The 23,689-nt window shown below is 34.3% G+C and overlaps 1 protein-coding gene and 1 long non-coding RNA gene across 2 annotated transcripts; both read left to right on the top strand.

Annotated features, from left to right (window-relative positions):
• Positions 1-1,088: 1,088 nt before the first annotated feature.
• LOC113693968 (uncharacterized) lies at positions 1,089-1,886 on the top strand. Its single transcript, XM_027212781.1, has one exon. It carries the CDS (start codon positions 1,089-1,091, stop codon positions 1,884-1,886), a length of 798 nt encoding a protein of 265 aa, XP_027068582.1.
• Positions 1,887-6,806: 4,920 nt separating this feature from the next.
• Positions 6,807-7,676, top strand: LOC113703017 (uncharacterized). The gene is made up of 2 exons (XR_011816946.1): positions 6,807-7,060; positions 7,171-7,676. It is a non-coding gene; the product is annotated as an uncharacterized lncRNA (long non-coding RNA).
• Positions 7,677-23,689: the final 16,013 nt, after the last annotated feature.

Genomic DNA, 23,689 nt, shown 5'->3' with positions numbered 1-23,689 from the left:
ATTTATAGAGAATTAAAACTTAAAGCAATCATGTTTCAAGTTGTGCTAATTGGCTCTGGAGATTCCCAAGATTTGTTTCTCCAAATTTTCAAGATGCTTCTTGCACTTTTCAACCGAAATTTGTTCAGAAAATTGGTCCAAAAGTAGTAGAAAAAAGCTGCAAGTTGAAGTACAATTAGTTCCAGCTATAAAGCAACCAAAACGTGAATACACACCATCAAAATGTGGGCTGAGCCCGCATATTGTACTCACGTATTGCCTCCCCTGCAGGTTTGCACTTTTCTAATCGGTCTTCAACATTGCTTTATTTTTGTGCCAAATTTAATTGGTATTTTCTCAATAATGAAGGCTAAACTAGCTCTTGTACAAAAATGATAATTGCAGCTCTTTGAGTTAGCTTTTCAATGCATTAAGAATCATGTAATTTTGAGCTCTGTAGACTGAGAAATGACCAAAATACCCATGACTAGTCAATCCCCTGTTTCACCTTTCGACAACAAAAAATGGCCGACTATATTTCGATTTTTGACTAGAAAAACTCAAGAAATGGATTTCAATGTCTCATAATAAATATAGGGCTATGTGTTATATTCAAAATGGCTCAAGAATCATTTCAATCCGATGTTTCTAACTCAAGATATAGCCAAAATACAAAAAGTGTCAAAGCTGTCAAATATTTCTTCTTTTATACTTGATTGCATTTTATCTTTTGAACATTTTGCATTTCATATTCTCTTTAAATCACTTCATAAAGAATCATCTAAATATCTTCTCCATTCATTACATTTGATTATTGAATCATTAAAATCTACAAAAACATAAAGTTTTCATCATTTGAACACATAGAAACTCATTTTTTTATACTTTGAACCACAAAATGCATAAGAGAATATTTTATAAAGTTTGGAGATGTATTACTCTGAATATTATTTTATAAAGTTTTTATACTCTGAATATTTTATATCAAGCATAAGATTAAGCTATTCATTTGGAGGTGTATTACTAACACACTAACAGCAAGGGAAACAATATTCAGGAGAACGAAACAAGGCTCACCATGCTGCTCAAGATGTGGAGACAAGATAGAAATGGTGGAACACATTCTGTTTCATTGTGCACAGGCTCAGAAGGTATGGAAGCTTGCTCCAGTTCAATGGGACAGCATCCAGACTCAAACAGGTTGTTTTAAGCAGTGGTGGACAGCTTTAATTCAAGCTAGGAGTAGGAAGGAAGGCAAACAGCATATAGCTTTGACTGCTAACATACTTTGGCAGCTATGGAAGGATAGGAATGAGCTGGAATTTGAAGGGAAAGAGAAGGATGGAATTAAAGTAGTGCAAAAGGCAAGTAATGAGTGGATGGAGTTTGAGGAAGCTGGTACAGGAAAAGAAGCTAGGAGTACATCAGAAATAGATGCAGCAGATGCAAGGCAAAGGGAGGAAGGAATGGAGGTAAGGGACTTGATGGAACTTCACATTGCAACACAGAAAGCAACCGAGGGACACAAGATGGGAATTGGTGTTGTGGCCAAGCTGAATGGAACAAGAATCATAGCTGACTGGGTGCTAGTGGACAGAACATCGCTACTGAAAATCCAAGATGAAGCTGCAGCAATGCGACTAGCACTCATCAAAGTAAGGCAGCTTGGTTGGAACAGGATTAAAGTCATAAATGCCAATCAACATCTTATTGCCATGCTGAAAAGTGGGAAAGGAGACAATCTGAATACAGTCACGTTAGTGGAAGATATACTTGCTCTAGCTAATCTGTTTCAAATGTGCTTTTTTGAAGTAGGAAAAAATAGTAATATGTCTCTATGTCAAAGCATTAGTCGTTATGCTCTAAGCATAGTTTTGGATGAAGAGAGAATTTTTGTCTCTTCTTAGTGTCATAGTACACTTTGTATAAGTGGTTGAGCCGTAGCTCAAATATTGTAAAGTTTGGTTTGCTATAAAATTCATCTATCATTCCCAGAAAAAAAAAAGGAACCACAAAATGCATAATTCACTAGAAACCTAGTTAATTAGTTATAAAAATGAATAAAATACATCATAACTAAATGATAAAACACATTTAAATCACTCAAAATGCACAGTTAAGTACTTACTTTGCTTTACTTCTTTCATTCCACCAAGAATCTCCACTAAAGGGTGATTACTACAAGATTTGGCTTCCAGTCAGTCGGTATTCTAGGCATTGACAGGCTTCAGCTCATTAGATTTACAAACTCTTTCTTTTTTCCTTTTAACGACTTAAATTTGTTTATCATCAAATGCAATTCCATTATACAACTTATTTTCATCATTTGATCCACAATACCTTCGTAAATCAATACCAATTTGAAAGAAACAATAACTAAAAATTAACACAAAGAGAAACATGTTAAAAGTGGAATAAGGATGAAAAGTCTGATCACATTGTCGACAATAATAGTGATAGAGTTGAGGTGAACATTTTTGCAAATCTCACAAAAGACTTCATGTTGACCACTAAAAAAAGGAAACAATTGGGTGAGCAATAATTATCTCACCAATGCTTTTCACTCTGTACTATCATATATATAATACAAGGTAATTCAAATTGAACTTGCAGTCTAACAGCTACGTGACTAATGACCAGAAGAAGGTTTGGTATATGTTGGTTAGTCACAAATACTTGTGAAAAGAGCAAAGCTTAGGGTCCAATAGCTTGTATGCTTGCAAGAAAGTACTACACAAACAAACGATAATTGATTTGGTCGAATGTGATCAGAGCATCTTATAAGCTAGAATCTTAAACTAATCGATGACAAACATCTACGAAATAGTTAAGAGTCTTACACTCATCCTAGCAAATCAATTTCTTAGTTAGAGTCTTCCTCTCATCCTGGCCAGGTTTTATTATTACTTTTTATCGGTTAATAACTTCCAAATATTAGATTCATGGTTTCTTTTTAGAAATTCCTATGTTTTATTTGATGTATTTACTTTCAGTTGACATATAAGCATTATTCAATGCAATATGTGGTAGGTTTTTTCCGGCTTCTGCTACTGTCAAAAATTTTGTTTTCTTTTGCTAGTCAAAATCAAATTAGGATTTGTTATCCCTTATGTTATATCCAGAATCTAGTAGAATAAGATTAAGTAGCATTACGTTATTTGGTAGAAACTATGTTTAATTAAGTAATTTCATTCCAAATCTAACTATATTTAGTAAGAAAAATGTAATATCGTTCTCTTTCTAAAATAAAAACTTAAGGATGATATTACGCAAGTCATTCAAATTTGAAACTAGCCTTAATATGTTATGGGAGGATTAATGTTGGAAAACAAAAATTAATTTTTACAAAAATTAATAAAGTAGAAATACTTCTTCAATTTCCTTTTACAACATGGTTCCCCTTTTTTGGGATTTAACTTTGTTTTACAATATGATGTCCCTTTTTTTTTTTTTTTGTTTAACTTTGTTTGGAATTCCTTCCGTTTAGAATACTAAATTTTAAAAGACAGCTTTTACATCAACACTAATAATATCCATAAATATCCCTCACCCAATTCGTGTTTGAAATTAAGGTATGTTTCATTATTTAAGTATACAAGGGTGTTATTGGAAAGCCAAAACTAAATCATTAAAACACCGAATCACACCGGTGCTTTTAATAGGTACACATGATAGATATTTTCACAAGAGGCATATTTGGTATCTAGTCTAGGGCGATATCTGCAAAACCAACGAGGCAACCACAAAATTGAAAAATAAAAATAAAACGCCTTGAGAGAAATTAGACATAGATTCAAGGGATCGTCAACCATGGCATTCCAAAAGAAAAGGAGAACAACAAATTAAAGAGGAAAATCATCGAGAACATCAGAAATTAAAACCCAATAAATTAACTTTCTGATGTTGAAATAATGGTCAAGTGAAAGGCATCACAACTCCAAAACTTGTTTTTGCCATTTTGTTAATAACAGCTCATATAAGTGTGAACATTGTGGAAGATAGAAGCATAAATCAGCATAACGAGAAGAAAATTGAAAATAAACTTAGGATCCATGAGCTACTAATGACTTGGCCCAAGTGTTTTAAACCGGTAATTAAATAAACTTCAAAAGTTTTTATTGAGCTAGGTAGCCTGGACTGACATGACAATTGGGGTTCCAATTAACTACTAATAACTTGATTAAGTTCAAATTACAAAACAAGATCACATGTAATCGTACGGAGTTGAATAAAATTTATCAACAACCTCTTATAAATATGGCACCACAGCAACCAAGTTAGTGCTAGCATCTCGTGATCACCAATTTAATCTCTCATCTCAGTTCTTTCTTTCTTTTGTTTTCTTTTTTAATTTTCCCTCGTTTTTTTTCATCCATAACAATGTAGTTAACCACAATTGCCCTTACTATTACTAGATAGGACGAAAGGCGGCTCTTTTTTACCAATTAGAATCGTCGCATCCAATCTAATTAGTCATTTAGTTTACTGTAATATAAAGAAAAAGTAAGATACGGTCGACAAAGCCAAATCATAATTTTGTGTTCTATTTTCCTTCTTTCTTCTTTGCGGGAAATTATGTATACTATTATACATAAATTCTTTTTTGAATATGAGACCTTGATTATGACAATACATAAATACCCTCAATGATATTACTTATTAGAAAGTGCATTCAAATTTAGGGACATGATGCAGTCCTAATTATTTTGTAAGAAGGGCGATCTTGAAAAGAGAAACTCAAACGCTCAGCCATCAAAACGAACTCGCTCTTTTAGCTTAGATATAGATATAGATATATAGATGAATCTTTGTAATTAACAAGGTACACCATATTGATCAATAAAAGTCAATGGTCGGTAGAAAAGCTGGCATCATCCTTGAAGGTGTCCTTTAGGATAGAAGAGCTAGAAAGCAAAACGAAGGAGATCAGTAAATTAATCACAAGATGCCTTTAGATATAGATATAGATATATAGATGAATCTTTGTAATTAACAAGGTACACCATATTGATCAATAAAAGTCAATGGTCGGTACAAAAGCTGGCATCATCCTTGAAGGTGTCCTTTAGGATAGAAGAGCTAGAAAGCAAAACGAAGGAGATCAGTAAATTAATCACAAGATGCCTTTAGATATAGATATAGATATATAGATGAATCTTTGTAATTAACAAGGTACACCATATTGATCAATAAAAGTCAATGGTCGGTACAAAAGCTGGCATCATCCTTGAAGGTGTCCTTTAGGATAGAAGAGCTAGAAAGCAAAATGAAGGAGATCAGTAAATTAATCACAAGATCCTTGAGCTTTCAAGAATCATCCTTGAAAATGTCCTTTTGGGCAATAGAGCTAAAAACCAAATTGAAGGAGATCAATAAATTAATCACAAGATGCCCTGAACTTACGAGGAAGCCAATTAGTGCAATAATACACCATATTTTATAGATGGGAATCTGCAAGTGGTGGAGCTGGGTAAGACTCTGCTGATGCAATTGTGGGGCTCCAGGCTTCAAAATAATGTAAAAATGACAATACTGAGTTGAAGCCAGCTCTGTGGGGTTTTCTATCCCACGTCGGTATTGGGGGGGTTGGGTTTGGGTAGATAAGTCCCTCACAGGACTCCAAAAGTTACCCGCTTTTGGAGTTACTGTGGGGATTAGGTTTATTTACGTAAGTTCTTACTTCAGTAAGAAAATATCAGAAAGAAAACTCATTCTCAGGGGCTTGGGGGGTCTTTATCTCTTAGCAGCGGGGCACCCTGTGGGGTTTTCTATCCCACATCGGTATTGGGGGGGTTGGGGTTTGGGTAGATAAGTCCCTCACAGGACTCCAAAAGTTACCGGCTTTTGGAGTTACTGTGGGGATTAGGTTTATTTACGTAAGTTCTTACTTCAGTAAGAAAATGTCAGAAGGAAAAAAAAGAGTTGAAGCCAGCTTATTGATGACAATACTGCTTGTATTTTAAGCACGTTAGATGTGAAATGTGAGAGTTGAATGCTGCCTGAGCTCATTCCAGTCTGAATGAACCTTTTGCGATAGCAAAATGTTGTTCTATACCAGTCTCATTCAGTCATTTGCAATATGATTATGGTTATTTATTAGTGTGAACACACATGATTGGAATGAACATTTGTTTATTTATGTGGAAAAAGTGATATTGTTAACGTTATCATTTCTAAATAGCAGCCCGCACTAGCGATTGCGCTCTACTTGTTTTGGAGTAAAATGCGGAAGATAGAGGCATAATTAAATCCGCATGCCTCTAATCATTTACCTACCGTATATCTATATGAGGGCAAAATTCGGATCACATGCATTAATGCTAACAATAATGATCTACAATCAGTGGCGAAGCTAGGAACTAATTTTGGGGGCGGGGAAGGGGGGGGTGAGTCTCTGTTATTTGGATCAAGTCCAAATAACTTTCAAACATTTTGTTTGGACCCTTGGGGGACAAATTGAATTTTTTGATCAATTTTTGGGGGGCAAAACATAATAATAAAAAAATTTTTACTTAGAAATTTTTTTTAAACAATTGGAGGGGGCAGCCAATTTTGGGGGAGGGGGGTGAGCCTCTGTTATTTGGATCAAGTCCAAATAACTTTCAAACATTTTGTTTGGGCCCTTGGGGGGGCAAAGTGAATTTTTTGATTAATTTTTGGGGGGGCAAAACATAATAATAAAAACTTTTTTACTTAGAAATTTTTTTATTAACAATTGGAGGGGGGGCGGCTGCCCCCCTGGCCCCCGCCTTCCCTCCGCCCCTGACTACAATTTCATTCTATAAATACCATCTCCCGTCGCATTGCTTAGCACCCCAGGTCCTCTTCAAGAACTACACATTTCTTCAAACCCTTTGTTCCTGAAGAGAACTTTTGTTTATTCCCAAACACCAAGGCATCATGGCCCCTCTCACTTGTGATTTTGAGGTCCCCTGCTCAATCCCTCCTGCAAGGTTGTTCAAGGCCTTCTTCCTTGATGACCACCTCATTACCAAGATGCTGCCACAGGCCATTAAAAGCGTCGAAATCGTTGAAGGAGATGGAGGAGTTGGATCCATCAAGTTGATCACTTTTGGTGAAGGTTAGTTCTAAATATTCACTTAATCATCATTTCATTAGTTTTTGTCCATAAATTCTTATAATTTTATATATATATATATATATATTTTTTGAACTTTGTTGAATGTTTAGGTAGTCATTATAAGGGTTTAAAACAAAGAGTCGATGGAATTGACAAAGACAACTTCACCTTCAGCCATACTATTCTTGAAAGTGATGCCTTCAGTGATAAGATTGAAAAAGTAGCTAACGTGATTAAAATCGAAGCTTCAGCTGATGGAGGGTCAATCTGTAAGACCACCAGGACATGCCACCTCAAGCGCAATACCAACGAACATATTGAGGGAGCAAATCAGGAAATTAAGGCAGCAAAAGAAACGTCCTCAGCCATGTTCAAGGCTGTGGAAGCCTACCTCATCGCAAATCCTGATGTATACAACTGATCAATGCTGCTTCATATATGTCCACATACTTGTTGGATGATTGAAATAAACATATTGAGGATCTGTTTTCTTTGGTAGCTCTTTTCCTGAGCTTCAATTGTTGGGTAATGCGATTTTAATGTATCATCAAAGTGTGTTTTGCTTGTAATATATTACCGGTCATCAATAATAAATCTTGTTTGAAGCTTTGATTTATGATTGCGCCGTGAGTGACACCTAAATTTTTAATGCCTATGTTGAAATTTGAAGCACCCCTATTGATTGGAGAATCCTTAGGAGATATCTATCACCATTTTAGCAATTGCCCAAAATTTGCTTAGTGACGAAAATGATGGTTTAATAAGGTTAAGAAATGTCAAAAGTTGGCTAGTTCTTCAGTGTCTGTGGAATCCATAGTTTCTGTTAATTATAAATGTCTACAATTGTTGCATCATTGACTATTAGCACCCATAAGTATGCTTATGTCATTGACTATCTAGCCTCCAACTCGGATGGAGTGCTAAGAAAATACAAGAAAAATGAAAATTTTGTTTGAAAAAACAGCCATATATAGTTATTTATACAATTATTACTAAAGTGGTCCAATCAAATCCCTTTTTGAGTATAAGGGATTTCAAACCGAATTTAGCAACTTTCATACTCGATTTTGCCAGTAAGAAGGTGTCACCCAGTGGCGGAGCTAGGAACTAATTTTTTGGGGGGGGGGGGGGGGGGGGGGGGGAAGGGGGGGTGAGTCTCTGTTATTTGGATCAAGTCCAAATAACTTTCAAACATTTTGTTTCGACCCTTGGGGGGAAAATTGAATTTTTTGATCAATTTTTGGGGGGCAAAACATAATAATAAAAAAATTTTTACTTAGAATTTTTTTTTAACAATTGGAGGGGGGCAGCCAATTTTGGGGGAGGGGGGGGGGGTGAGCCTCTGTTATTTGGATCAAGTCCAAATAACTTTCAAACATTTTGTTTGGGCCCTTGGGGGGCAAAGTGAATTTTTTGATCAATTTTTGGGAGGGCAAAACATAATAATAAAAAAAATTTTACTTAGAAATTTTTTTTTAACAATTGGAGGGGGGGCGGCTGCCCCCCCGGCCCCCCCCCCCTTCCCTCCGCCCCTGTCTACAATACTAAACAAGATATATCACAACATATGTGTTATAATCTTGTGTTTCTCTCTCCTGTTGTTACCTGATTTTTCTTTCGCTATCCGTGCTTTTTATCTCACCATCTCCCTAAATGGTAAGTTATTTCAATGTGTGTTTGGATTGTGGATTTTCAAAGAAAAATTGCTTCATTTTTCGTAAACACATTTTTCAATTACCTTTTTACCTCATATATATCAAATTACTACAATAATTTATCTACAAAAAGTCTAGAAAAATGCAATTCAAACACAGATATGTCGTGATTTTCTTGTCATTTTTTTATAGCAATACTCTAGTTTTAAATAGGAATCTCCACAAATTTTTGAGTAGGATAGAGTATTGTACACCAACTCGTTATTTATACGGTACTGCAAGTATTCAAAAAGGTCAATCACATTTTATCCCTTTAAAGAATACCCAATTTCTCAGTTTATCCCCTAATATTTAATTTTGCTCACTTAACCCCCTTTAGGACAAAATTGTCCTTGCATTATTTTGACTTTTCATTTACCTTGTTTTCCTTTCTTTTATTTCTTTTTCTCTTTCTTCTTTATTTAATTCTTCCTCTTTCCCACAAAAATCTTTACCTTAATCATTAAAATTAAAAAAGAGGAATTACAGAAATCTATCTTCTCCTTAAATGATTAAAAAAATATTCAAATCACTTTCCTAAAATACAATTTTTTTAGCCTTTCAATTATTTTAATTTTGGGTTTTGCTCTTTCCTTTCTAGTTTCTCATTTTATTCTCAAGAAAATATCTTAAGATGAAATTGTGACCTGATTAATAATCATCAATTGAAATTTGTGACACGTGGCATCATACAAAAAATCAAAATTAGTTTTTGATGCCTTTTAAACTTTCACCCAAAAATATGCAATTACAAACTCAAAACAAAAATTTTCGTTGAAATAGAATTTCTATTGGGAAGGATAAAAGAGAGAAGAAAGAGAAAAAGAAAGGAAAACAAGGTAAACAAGGTAAATGAAAAGTTAAAATAATGTAAGGGTAATTTTGTCCTAAAAGGGATTAAGTGAACAAAATTAAAGTTTAGGGGGTAAACTGAGAAATGAGGTATTCTTTAAGGGGATAAAATGTGATTAACCCTATTCAAAACTCAAAAGGAGCAAACAAAAAAATAAAGAAAGGAGGACCTCAAGACTCATGAGGTTTTCTGAATTATTCTATGAGCAAATTGCACCGAATGTCATTAAACTATTTACTTGTACTACTTTTGATAATTAAACAGATTCTTTAGCCGAAAATGTTACTAAACTAACCAAATTGTATGATTTGAGTCATTCTATCTAATTTGACCGTCAAAAGAAAATCGAATGACCGTCACATGATCTGCACATGTAGGGTTTGAAGGACAAAATCGTCTAAAAATTTTAAGTGGACAAAAGAGCCACAAAGGTCAATCGTTTAATTCACAATCAGGAATTCCTCTCAGTTTTAATTGAGTGAAAAAAAATTTCTCCATCTCTCCTGTGAAATCGAATTCAAACTAAATAGAAAATCTGAGGATGCAAATGAAAGATAGAAGACAAAGTTGATCAGTCAACCAAGTCCTAGGTTGATTTCCTTTTCTCAGCAGCATCCCAGTATAAAGATTGCATGAACTTTAGCTTTCTTGGACAATCTTGCAGCAAAATTCAAATGCAAAATAGGCAAGTTGAGGCTCCTTAAAATCTATCTATACAGTGAAGGCGCTCTTCCTTTGTTTCTTGCTAAGTCATTTATTTTTGCCCATATGCCATCTCGCACCGATCATACCCTCCTGAACAAGAAATAGTAGCACTATTAGTATGAACATTATATCAAACATTTGGTGTACAACATGAAAAAATGGTCCCAATTACTTAACCGACAAGGATTCCCACAGCGGTTAAGCTTCTTATACTAACAGATGATGCTAGACTTCTGGTTCATTTAGCATTGATCCTGATGTCGAGTAATGAATTTGAAAGTCCATTTTGATTCCCAAATCTCTAGAACTTTTTTTCTATAGTACGAGCAATCTTGGCATCCTCTGGATCTGGTTCAGGGAAATCCATGTGAAATGACCCCTGTTTGATGGGTGCATCAGCCTCTAGGAGTTTAGATGTGAAATGCTCAAATTGTGATTGGATTAGCTTGCATTCCCCTCCCTCTCAGGTGCATATTAGAACAGGTAGAGAAATTTATTTCATTAATCCGACTTTATATCCCGGATTCTTCAAAATGATTTTCATCCCACAGTAGCAAGTCGGAGTCGGTTCCTTGCATCTTGATCTTGAGATTTGGGCAGAAATTGATAAGAGCATTGGGGTTTAGATTTGGTGAATGAAATTGTCTGTAATGTTGAAGGGCCGTTTATGAAGACAATTTTCAACCAAAGCTATTCTGATGATTTTGCCTCTAAAAAGCAGGCTTGCAAGCCACGTGATAGCCATTCTATTTCTTTTGACGATCGAATTAAACGGAATAACTAAAAACATTTAATTTGGTTAGTTTAGCTATATTTTCGACTAAGAAATTAATTTAGTGACCAAAAATAGTACAAGTGAATAATTTAACGACATTTGGTGCAATTTACTCTTATTCTATCAAGGGTACAGGGTGAGCAGCCAAAATTGGAAAAGAATACAAAATTATAATTTACTCTTATTCTATCAAGGGTATGGTGTGCAGCCAAAATTGGAAAAGAATACAAAATTATGAATGAAACGCAGACTCTATAAATTACCCTCAAATGTCAAAAGAGTGGTGTTTTTCACCTACTAGCGCACCGTTTAGGCTTTAACCCGCCACCCGCCCACCTCTTTTTCAAATGAGTGGTAGATAGATAGATAATTGCAATGTTTTTTCGACTAAAATGGGGTTGTACTTTTATTATTATGTTTTTCTTTTGATCAAATGATGTCGTAGTCAAATAAAAAGGAATTTGCTAAGGAGTATAAGGGTTCAAATCTTATCTATTAAAAGCCAGCTTCCTTAATTTCAAAGGAGGAAGTTGATTAGAAATCCCCTCTTCATATTTCTGGGTTTTGACAGAGTAGAACTTAAACATTTGATAATCCTTTTATTAATCAAACAAAAAAAAGCCAACCAATCGTTCTTGATTGCCCACATGTTGCTAAATCTTATCGTCAGCATCAGTTCTTGGTTGCCTGCATAATTATCCTCTTTTAATTTTTCAATTAGTTATGCTGGAAATGAATACGAGTTCCACTTCATTGCTAGTATCAACAGGATTTACTAGTATTAGGAATAAATGTAATTGAGATAAAAATGTGATATTTAATATTTATATTATTTTATATTTTTTCTGAGTTTAGTTTGCTCTAACCAATACAAATACACAAGGAATAAATTATTCTTTGTTCCAAGAGCACTTTTATTTTGTAATAGTATCAATATTTTTGTCTTTGGTTAAATTTAGATGACCTAAATGTTCTTTTTTATGACATTTGAGTTCAAATTTTTAATTTTTTGAATAATTTTTTGATCCCCTTTAAGTCATTCTATGAAATTTTTATTAGTTTTAGTGAGATTTTCTAATTATTATTATTATTTGCCAACGGCGGATTATCAAATGATCTATAGTGCTATTGTTATTACAATAGTATCTAAATATATTGAAATTCCATTGTTCGAATTTAAATAGCTTAACTTTGAAGAGAAATATTTTGATTTGGTAAAACTTATTTGTATTTCTCATTGATAACATGTTTTATGGTTATAGAGTTTATATGATTAAAAATTGTAAGACATTAAGTTTATTTATTACATAATATTCAATTTGAACTTGGATATATTTTTATTCACTTTTGAAGTACTCCTTGAAATTGATATTTTATTAAAAAAAATTTGGCTTAATTCACCATAACTGAAAGGATGTTTCAGCTTTGTAATTATTATTATGATTGGTATTAATGAATATAATATTCATTAATTGTAGTTTAATACTATTAGTTTTTACAAGAGTATGATTGATGAAGTTCATTAAATTTAATCTTTATAGCAATTTAAATAAATAAATTCCCAACATAAAATTCTTTGCCTACCTTGGTACCTCATTTTCTTTTTTTGTATTAAGATCTTTTTACTCAAAACTAATATACGCATATTAAAAAGTTCCTCTTAAATCTTAATTTACTTGTATCCAAAAACTAAAAAAACTCAAGGTACTTTTTAGAGACTCATCGTACCAATTTATTATATTTTGTTTCATGTTTGAAGTACTCTCTAAACTTGTTTATTGTAAATAAAATTTGTTCTTCTTTCTTTTGGTAAGTAGAAAAGTAAGGAATTTTTCATTTTTGTAAATTGCTAGCATGTTTGATAATATTTATTAATGATGAAATGCAACGCAATTTGTCCATTTATTAGAGAGGAGTGTAATTTTGGCATCACATAAACTAATATCATTTTTTGCTTACACTATTAACCACTAAGATTCACCATACTCTTTTAATAATTTATAAACTAAATTTGTTCTTCTTTTTTCAATTTAATTCACTATAACTCAAGGGAATGGTTTTCATTCTTGTAATTGTTTCATTCACCAGAATCACCACAAATTAAGAAATGTTTCTTTGTAACTGTTAGTGTAACTCTTATTAATTATTAAGGAAATGCAATGTAATCTATCCATTTATTAGTGTTAAGAGCAATATTGGTATTACAAAAATTAAGATCAGTTTTTGCTTACACTCATGATAAAGACTCATCATGCTTTTATTTTTCTTATTAATAGCTTCAGGTTATAAAGATTACCAATCTCTTGAGGGATTGTACCTGCCAAATAAAACTGTAGTCCTGAATTAATGCACGAAATTGGAATATACAATTTAGAAACCAATTATGAGTCAGTCTTTCGTAAGAAGAATCTATCAATATTTAGTACTAAACAATATAGTGACTCCTAACAACTTCAGTTTATTCTTCGTAACTTCAGTTCTTTTGCTTCGGTTCTTTTGCAACAAAGTACGTAGAGTGCTCATTCTCCATAATGACTGTCCATTTACTCTTATCTTATGGCAAAGATATCGTTGGCCAGCTCATCATGCCCGTCAGGTTGTTTAGGGTAAGATACAGCTCCTCCAGCATAGTCAGATTTCCAATTTCTCTCGGTATAGAACCTGTAAGCAGGTTACCTAAGAAGTTCACCCATCTCTGTGGAATTCCACCTGTCGAATTGCACCGTGGATAGATGTGAAGCTAGGGGTGGGCGCGGGTCGGGTACCCGTCCCTTTCACCATTTGGCTGATCCAACCCGCACCTTGCGAGTCAGTCATTTACTGACCCTTACCCGCCCCGCATGTCAGCGGGTACCCTATAATCGGGTACTCGCTGATATAGGGTCGGGTCAACGGGTACCCGCTCCGCCCCATTGATCATTAATTTTTTTAAAAAAATGATTTATACCAATTTAATTTTATATTTTATACATTCATCTAAAATTTAATAAAATTTTTTTCTAAAAAAATGTTTCCCACCAAGAAAAACAAGCATGTGAAGAGAATATAAGATAAAGAAAAAAAATTAAAAGAATTCAAAATCAATAAAAGTTTGAAATAAGTAGCACAATTTTTAATATATATGTTCCACATTAATTAAATTTTTTTCTATAAAATATAAGATCATGGCCTCTACAAATGAATCTTGTAAATAAACTATAGTCTCTCATATTTGTTAAGCAATTTGTTCAATAAAATTACTTATTTAGTTCTAACTTATTATTTTATAGTGTGTGTATAAAAATAAAAATAAAAAATATATATATACGGGGCAAATCAGATACCCGCAAATTTTTAATTATGTGACCCTATCCCGCCCCGCATCTTAGCGAGTACCCGACCCTCTTTTGACCTGATCAAATAATAAAAATCGGATATCCTAATTTTCGGATCGGATCGCATCGGATCAGATATGACGAGTTTTTGGGTTAGCGGATAATTTTGCCCACCCCTATGTGAAGCAGACATAGGCAACTGAGATACAGAACTAAACCGCCAAAAGGGTATAGGTAATTTGACTATTGACAAGTGATATGTGAAAACAACTAATAATAATGACTCACGTGCTTTGCATGTAAATATATTTTTTCAAGGTATAAAACTTTTAATATATTAAATTTTTGTGCAAAACTTTGATTATTGGTATGATATAAACTAAGAAAATATATAATGAACAAAATTAGCAATTGGTAATTGTATAAAATATTTTTTGTGTACAAAATAATTAAAAGTTTGTTGTGCATTTTATATTATAAAAAATCTAAAAATGGAAGATTATCACATTTAACCTGAGTTGTTGGCATAATATTGACTAAGAAACCATATGATAAACAAAATTAAACAATTGCTAGTTGTAGAAAATGTTTATTATATACAAAACAATTAAAAGTTTGTTGAACTCTGAAAATGGAAGATTATCATATCTAAACTAAGTTACTGCATATTTTACTTAGATTGTGACAGTAGGAAAAGGAAATTTTCTATGCTATATCAAACTAGTGTGTACAACAAAGCCTAAGCAAAATACATATTAAAACATTTTGATTTGGATACAACAAATTTTTGTCGATTTTAGAAGTTTTAAACCTTTTCTATTATATTTAATCATAATTATGGATAATTTTTTTGAACTTTTCTTAGTCAATATGACATAATATAATGAATTTAATCATCAATTTAACCTTTTGTTTTCTCATTAATTGTTTAGAGCCTTTTGTCTTCTTATTAATTGTGATTTTCTTCTAAAACAATATGTATATAAAATATAGTTAGCTTTAATTATCATGCTTAAAAATATAATAATTGAAGATAATTTTAACACATACAATAATTGGAGATGTAGAAAATGATTGGTGAATATAGTTATAAGTGGACAATTCTTAATTTTAATTACCAATAATAGAAGAATTTTTTAATTTTAATTTTTAATTTTAATTTTAGTGTAAAAATGTTTTTAAGAAACAGTGTTACACAGTGTAGGTTTATTATCACATAGTAAGTATACTAGTCAATGATGAATAATCTCATATCATATGCAATGTGAATTGAAACATTGGTACATTTAGAAAGGAAAGAACATATTGGAAAATATCTATCACGTAAAATGAGTCATATAACAAACTTGGGTGTACATCCAATATTCACTATATTTATTAGATGAACCATTGTTAATGTAGGTTGTACAAGCAGAAGTGAGGACAAACCAAATTGGGTTTACGTATTATCTCTGACCAAAATTTAAAAGTTATTATTTGGAGTTTTTAATGAAACGGTAGATATTATCAATACACTTCTAACTTGCTTACCTCTTGATCGTTTGCTAAATCAAATTATAGAAAAGATCAAGAAATAAAAAAAATGAAAGAGTAATACTATACAGTACATCAAGTCATTAACAACATCACGCATTATACACGACTAGTTTTTTAGCCCTGACGCCATGCGTCAGGTAGCTGAGACTCATTATTTTGCTGTTATGTTTGTGTGTTTTTTTTTCTTTGTTAGATACAGTAGTCATGTGTGTGAGTGTATGTTTTTTCCTAATTGCACAAATAAACATGACTTTAAAATCAGGTTATCTTACACTCTTAATATAGCATTAATCAGTAAGTAATGCCTAAAATTAGGTAGAACTAAAAGGCATATGGCTATACATGTAATGTGTAACCTTGCTTATTAGTCACGTTACTTCTCTAAGACAAGCAATTTGACAATTTTCATTTTTTTTGACACTTTCTATTTGCTAGTACTTCACACTTAACAATCCTTTGGAAGAAAGAAATAAAGAAAGACAATTATAAAATGGGTTTGTCATTTTCTTTTGTTTGCTAGACTTGAATGAGCATTCAAACATATTTAAAAATATTTTCAAACCAATGTAAAATTGAATTAATATTTTTTATATATTCAGTGGCTTTTTTGTTTTACATTAATAGGTCTATATTCATGACACATAATTTTTATTCAACTCTATCCCACCATGACCTCGGTTTATATATACTACCATGTCTCCTAATCAGGGTTTCATATTGGATCCTATTCTTTTTGTTGCAATTTAGATGATTGTTTGATTGATAGATTAAAAGTGTTCAAGAATGGAGGGAGCAACAATGGTTTCTTTGAACAGGAGATCATCTATTGAAAATGAGCATGGGACTCTCAATATTGAACAAGTTTAACTTGCAAGGTGAATGTACATATTTTCTTATTTTTCTCTCTTTCTTCCCTTTTTTAGGCTGTCTATATCTTTTTTTTTTTTTTTGGAGATTTTGATGATTTTGGTTTTGATAATTTGTATTTATTGAATCATTTTTTCATGCTCAAAAGAAAAAAAATTGGACCTATTGTAAAAGTTCAAAAACTATAATCCATTTCTTAAATTGCATTTTTTTAAAAGAAAGTTTATCCTGTTGCCAAAAACAGATTGAACAGAACCAAGAACAGAATAAGAGTAAATTGCTGACCGCCAAAATGTTCCCATCCAAGAGGCCTACGCGGACAGAAGAGCAGGAGAGAAAGTGGTAATTAGAAGAGAGCAATGATTGAAATTGAGAGCAAGGAAGAGAGACGGAAGGTAAAGCAAAAAGCGTCCACCGATTCAACGAGGCTATCTGCACCCACGTTTCCTCAAGCCACCCAAAAATCATGCAACCAACAAACACCCCCAGAGTTCATGAAAATTACAGAGTAACCAGACCATTTGCCCACGCGGACAGGAGCGAATTTCCAACAAAACCACGCCACCCATCACCAAAAGACCAAAATACCCCTCAAAGTCACAAAAATAACGCTATAACCGGCTCATCCTGCACTGTTCATAAGGCGATTGACGCTTTATATATATAAGATATAGTATATGTAATAAATAAGGTAAGACACAGAAGAGAAGGGAGAAAAAAAAGAAGAGGTTGTGTCGTCCATATTCCACAATAGGGAAGGCAGGCAAACCAGAGAAAGGTTGCAGTTGCTGCTGCTTGCTAGGAAAGATTATATGTTTTCTTCTTCTCAACCCACAGGCTGCGGTCTCTCCATTTCCTGTCATCTGTATAGTAACCAATGAGAATTTCAGGAATGTGTGTGATTCTTGTGTAATCTTCACTTTCTTCCTTCTGATTTTCTAACAGCTTCTCTCTCAATTGAGAACTCATCTCATACAAAGTCAGCCCTTGAAGTTGGCTCAAGTGCTAAATACCCATAGGTAATTCCTCCAGTAATGGAAGTTGTTCCAGAAATAGTTTCTGGAGACAAGGCAATGCACCCTCCTCCACTCTCATCCATCTCAACCCTTCCATTTTCTTTAATTGTATCCACTTCAGATTTCGGAACCCTCCAGCCTGGAAACACAACCCTTCTCCCTGGTAACATCCACAGAAATTAATTTCGCCCAAATTGGGCAAGTAATGGAGGGATTCAAGCGGATCCTCCTCGCCCATTAACCTGCTCCAATTCAAATCTATTCTTACCAAGCCATGAAGATGAGCTACCCATTGTGGCATAGCATACGAAGAGATTGAAGAAACGAAGAAGAAGAAGAAAGAGAAGGATGATGATGATGATTTAAATCGATTATCTCGTGATCACCACCTTTTCCAATTGAAGCAACACTTAATTCCCGAAGACTGGTGAGGTTGGCAAGGGAGGAGCAGAGCTCCTTTCCATCTTCTCTTCTTAACTTTGTAATACCTAATTCTCTTAATTGGGTCAACTTTCCTATCTCCTTAACTATTGTGGATCCATTACTTGCATTTATGCAGTCTAATACTTCTAGGGCAAGAAGTCCTCCCATATTCGAGGGAGTTTTAAATCCATGAAATCCATAATCATCATCAGAAGAATCAACTTGTTGATATACTCTGAGAACCCGAAGTTTTTGCAGCTTTAGGATTTCCATGGGTAATTCCCTAACTTTGGTGTTACCCAAATCCAGAAACTCCAAATGTTGAACCTTCCCAATGGCTTTCGGGACTCTTTCCACTCTTGTACTACATAGGTCGAGATGCTTGAGATGAAACAAGTTGAAAATCTCATTTGGTATTTCCTCCTGTGCCTCTTGACCACCCAACCCCAAAACCTTTAACAACTTGCTACTCCCTAAAACTTCAGATAACAACGTTTTGGATAGTAGTAGGTTCGTGTATCCAACTGTAACGAACGACCGAAGGCGGTCAAAGCAATAATTTTGTCTTTGTTGGTGGTGCTGGGTGTTGTTACTGCTACTACTATGAACTACTAGATGGCGTACCTTCTCGGAAGGTCACATCGTCGGCTGTCCTATAGTAACTGTGACCATGTTTTGTTCCCTTGACTTGAGAAGAATAACTTCTCTCAATAGGTCATGGATTCGACATATTTGGGGTATTCTTTCATAAAACACCTTAGTCAATTGAATTAGGCTTCTATTGACGAGTTCACTAAGAGAAATTTTTACTTTTTTATAGTCCTCAAAATAGGACTTAGAGCGGAATCAAATTGCTGCCTCTACAAGGGTATATTGACCTTTGTTTCTAATATCATATGAAGCAAGTAGTTTCTTAATCTAGCTCCACATTTCTTCCGCTGAATTGAACTCTACAATATGTTTTGGTACATTCAACCTGGACATGTGCATGTCCAAACAGATGCACTTTCTTATGTTCTTTATATTGCTGAAGTTCATGCGGCATATGCTGCATACTTCTAGTACTGAAACTTGTGTGGCATATGCTGCATTCTTCCACTCCTCCTTTAATTAATGCCTCGAGCAGTTAACTTTGACCGGAATTAAGAAATCTCATCTTTCATATGCAAGCTTTAGCACTTTGCTTCTCAAATTAATACAAGCCTTATCTGTGAGAAGCTAAGTAAAAGAAATTGCTGATTGATCGAATGTCGCGCCCCATTTTTTTATAAGAAAAATAAATAAATGGTTTAAAAAGTGAATTTTGATTTAATTTTGGTTGGAAAATGAATTTTTGATTTAAAAAGAAAATGAAAAACATGGGTCTAAATGGGACTTGAAAATGCGACAATTTGGCCAAAAATATAGTTTAAAAAGGGTTTACTGAATGAAAAATGGAGTCGCCACTTGGTATAGAGTTAAGGTGTACCAAGTCACCCAAAAATGATTTTTTGGAGGAAAAGATAGAAAGAAACCCCTTTTAAACGACTTCTAGTCTGCGTAAACCAACGAAAAAGGTTCGGGAGTCACATTTGACGAAGGGGAAGGCAAGGATAAAAATCCAACGCACCCCTTCGACCTAGCCAAGGCTAGTTACGTGATTTAGTCAAGGATTTTCTTATTTTTTAACCAAAGAATTTATCACATTTGGATGTACTATATGAATGCAAACCCTAGACCTAGAAGGGTATCGGGAGGCAAAATTTCTCTTCAAAACTTGGATGGTGCCGATCACATTAATTGTGACGCCCAATAATGACTCTTTGGAGAGGTCACGAATGATGCAAAAATATGAGACTCTAAGAAAAGGGAAGAAATAAAATAATTATACAAATATACATGACCTAAGGGAATGCATCATGTCGGGTACGAGGGACTAATGTTCGTGACTCAATTTTCCCTTTTAATAGAGGGAATACGAGCGTGCTAAAGCTAGAGAGCCAAACTCGTCCATATCCCATATCCAAGGGGTATTCCCTAATCTAATCAAGCAAATGAACTCACCTAGTCCTAATGCTTATATGAAATGCAAAACTAATGTCATGTTTCATACAAAAGGGGCAAGTAATATACATATAAGGGAAAACAGGGGAAAAGGGGTATATATATATAAGGAAAAGTGTCATGCAATATGTTGAAAGAGACCCTAAAAAGTAAAGATATGCATGAGATGAAGTGATCGCACAATCATGCTCTAACGCGCGAAGGGCCCCTAAGGGCTAGCATTGGACTAGCCTACATCTACGCTCTCTCACAAGCATTGGACTTGCAAGAGCTCGAGGGGACAACCATGACTAGCATTGGACTAGCCACGATTACGTGCATTTGCATCCATCATACGCGTATATAAGTAATGTGCATAATTAAAGCAAATAGACATGTGAGCACGTAATTCACATAACACATAAACAAGCATATCTAGATGCGAAAACCTAAGAAAGCGATTAAACACGTAGCACCTAAGCATGCACAATACATAAGGCAATTAAGGCCCTAACTATTACATTTTTAGGGGGGAAGCCTACTACAATCTAAGAGGGGAGAAAATAATTAATTAAAATACCTAACTATTACAAATTTGGCATTCAAGTGCCTTTCAAATGATCAAAATTGCACTAAAATAAATATACAAAATCTAAAGCCAATAAAGCAAATAAATGAATAAAATAAAAACATTCAAAAAGCATGCAATTAAGCATATAAAATCACATAGGGCACGTAGGGTCAAATAAAGTAAGAAACAAGGGATAGAGTGTACCTCCCTTGAGTTGGGGCCCTAATGGAGTGAAATTACTTATTTGCCCTCCAAAAACAAAGAAAAGTCAAGGCACCAATTTAATTTGAAACAATTAAAGAAAATATGCAAATACAAACTCTCTTGATCATAAAGCTCTTGGAATCATGAATTAAGTGTAATTTAAACAAAGCATGGTAGTTAATTGAAGCAAACAAGCAATGAAAAGTTGTAAAATTAGAGCTGCCAAGGACCAAATTGAGGAAATCATTCAATCGGTTGGGTCATAGTGGAACAAGGGGAGACTTGGGGGCCAAAGTGTAATTCTCAGAAATTATTCATGCATGCAAAATGAAAGCTTCCAGCAAACCGATGCCTTCTTTGCTTCATTTTCTGCTACCAGATAACGGGCTTCTCAGATGCAATCCCAAAACAACTACTATCTCATTCAATCAATCAAAGCTATCCACATTAATTAAAGATCACCACTGAATTCAACAAGCCAATAACTTAGAATGAGATAATGTAAAATCCAGCAAAACTTTCATGCAAGCTATCGTAACAAAAAACCTTCTGAAACGAAGCAAACCAGCCGCTGCCCCTTCATTCCACTTTCAATCACTAATTCAGATTTGATTTTATACTTTGACCCAGAGCTCAAACTAAACAACACAAAAATATGAACTTGACATTCAAACAAGCAACATCATAGAAAGAGATCGTACAAAGATTGAAAAAGAAAACTTCATGCAAGAAGGCACGGAGAAAATTTCTGCAACAAGAAAATCTGCTGCAACTTTGTTTTCCAATGGATACTTTAGATTTGAACATCAAGTTTCGCATGGCAGATTCACTTAAAGTTTCTCAAACCGTGACCCAAACTCAGATTCTCATCACTTATCATACCACAAGGGGAAGATTTTCATGCAACATGAATGCAGATGTTGCCAAGGAACAAACAGACCAGCTTTTACAATAAAGCCTTCGGCAGGCTGAAGTTGTTCTTTTTCTGCAAATTTTAGCAACCTAACAAGATGGCCAAAGTTTCAAACAAAGCTCACGCTCCATGAATTCTTCTATAACCATTATTGAAACAAAAATTTGAGTATACAAACAAGGTGATGAAACCCAGCTTTATAGCTGTTGCGGGAAGAACACAGCAAGTCATAAGAATGAACGCAGCTTGCAGCTTTTTGTTTCCAAGCTTGCAGCAATTTTCCAGCCGCGGCTCTATCCATTTCATCATGCAAACAGGTTTATCAAATACCAGGATTCTACCTATCCATCATCGGCTAAACATGCAACTTCATTGCAGGATTGAAACAAAGAAATGAAGCTGACCATCAAGAATAAAGATAAACAGCAATAGAAGGAAAAAGAAAAAGTGCTGCAAGTTTTCTGCAATTTCCTTCCTAAGCTTTGAAGCTTCAGGAACCAAGAATGGATTAAGAATTTTTAGTCAACCGTCCAAATTTTGAACTAACTAACAACTACCATAATTCAAACAAGCAAGAATCATAGAAAGAAATCATGCAAACTCACAAGGAAACTCATGCACTCTGCTAGTTTTTTTTTTTTGCCGCAAACAGTGTGCGCATGAAACATTTCAGGCATTTCATATAGATTTGTCAACCAATCCCACATATTCATCAAGCTTCCTAGAACTATCACCAAGAAGCAACGCTGAATGTACAACGAGGGAAACAACCGAGCAGAGGAGGAATTCCTTAGACCCCAGATTCGTTCATCAGTTTCACAGCTAATGACCTTTCCAAACACAGCTTTAATATTAGATGCTATTCATGGCATTCCATTCAAAGTAGAGAACAAAACAAGCCTCAATTTATTGCATTCCATTCAAATAATTTTCTCAGGAAAAAATTAAAACAATACTAAATAAATAAATAAAATAAATAAATAAATAAATAAATAAATAAAAGGCCAAAAATTTGGTATCTACAGTTTGCCCCTCTTGTCTGAGTTTTGGAAAAACTTGAGATAAAGAAGTAGACACCAAATACTTATCTGTGTTATTCGGCTGCAAAACTACTCAAGCGACTGAGGACTGACCCCTTTAACAAAATTTTAAAAATGGGACTGACCCAACGGCTAGTGGTAGTATAAAAGAAATGCTCACTAGTGGGACTGACCCAACGGCTAGTGGCAGTGCAAAAGAAATGCTCACTAGTGGGACTGACCCAACGGCCAGTAGCAATGCAAAACAAAATGCTCACTAGTGGGACTGACCCATGGCTAGTGGCGATGCAAAACAAAATGCTCACTAGTGGGACTGACCCACGGCTAGTGGCAGTGTAAAAGAAATACTGGTATGTATGAAAAAACTGTATAAGGCTGGCTTGAAAAATTATCCAAAGATTTGTCCCAGTGTGATGAATTGGTCAGTGGGATTAAACTCGAGCCTGCCTTAATTGGTGGTACAAAATCCAAACCCAACATGATATTTGTGAAGTTAGCGGCACAAAATTCAGGCCCAACGTGATGTTGGTGATGTTTGCGGCACAAAATCCAGGCCCAACGTGGTATTTGTGATGTTGGCGGCACAAAATCCAGGCCCAACGTGATTTTTGTGAAGTTGGCGGCACGAAATCCAGGCCCAACGTGGTCTTTGTGAAGTTGGCGGCACGAAAACCAAGCCCAACGTGATTTTTGTGA

The sequence above is a fragment of the Coffea arabica genome, chromosome 1e (genome assembly GCF_036785885.1).
Source record: "Coffea arabica cultivar ET-39 chromosome 1e, Coffea Arabica ET-39 HiFi, whole genome shotgun sequence".
NCBI lineage: Eukaryota > Viridiplantae > Streptophyta > Magnoliopsida > Gentianales > Rubiaceae > Coffea > Coffea arabica.
Note: the sequence above shows the minus strand (reverse complement) of the source record. Positions and strands in the feature narration are given on the sequence as shown.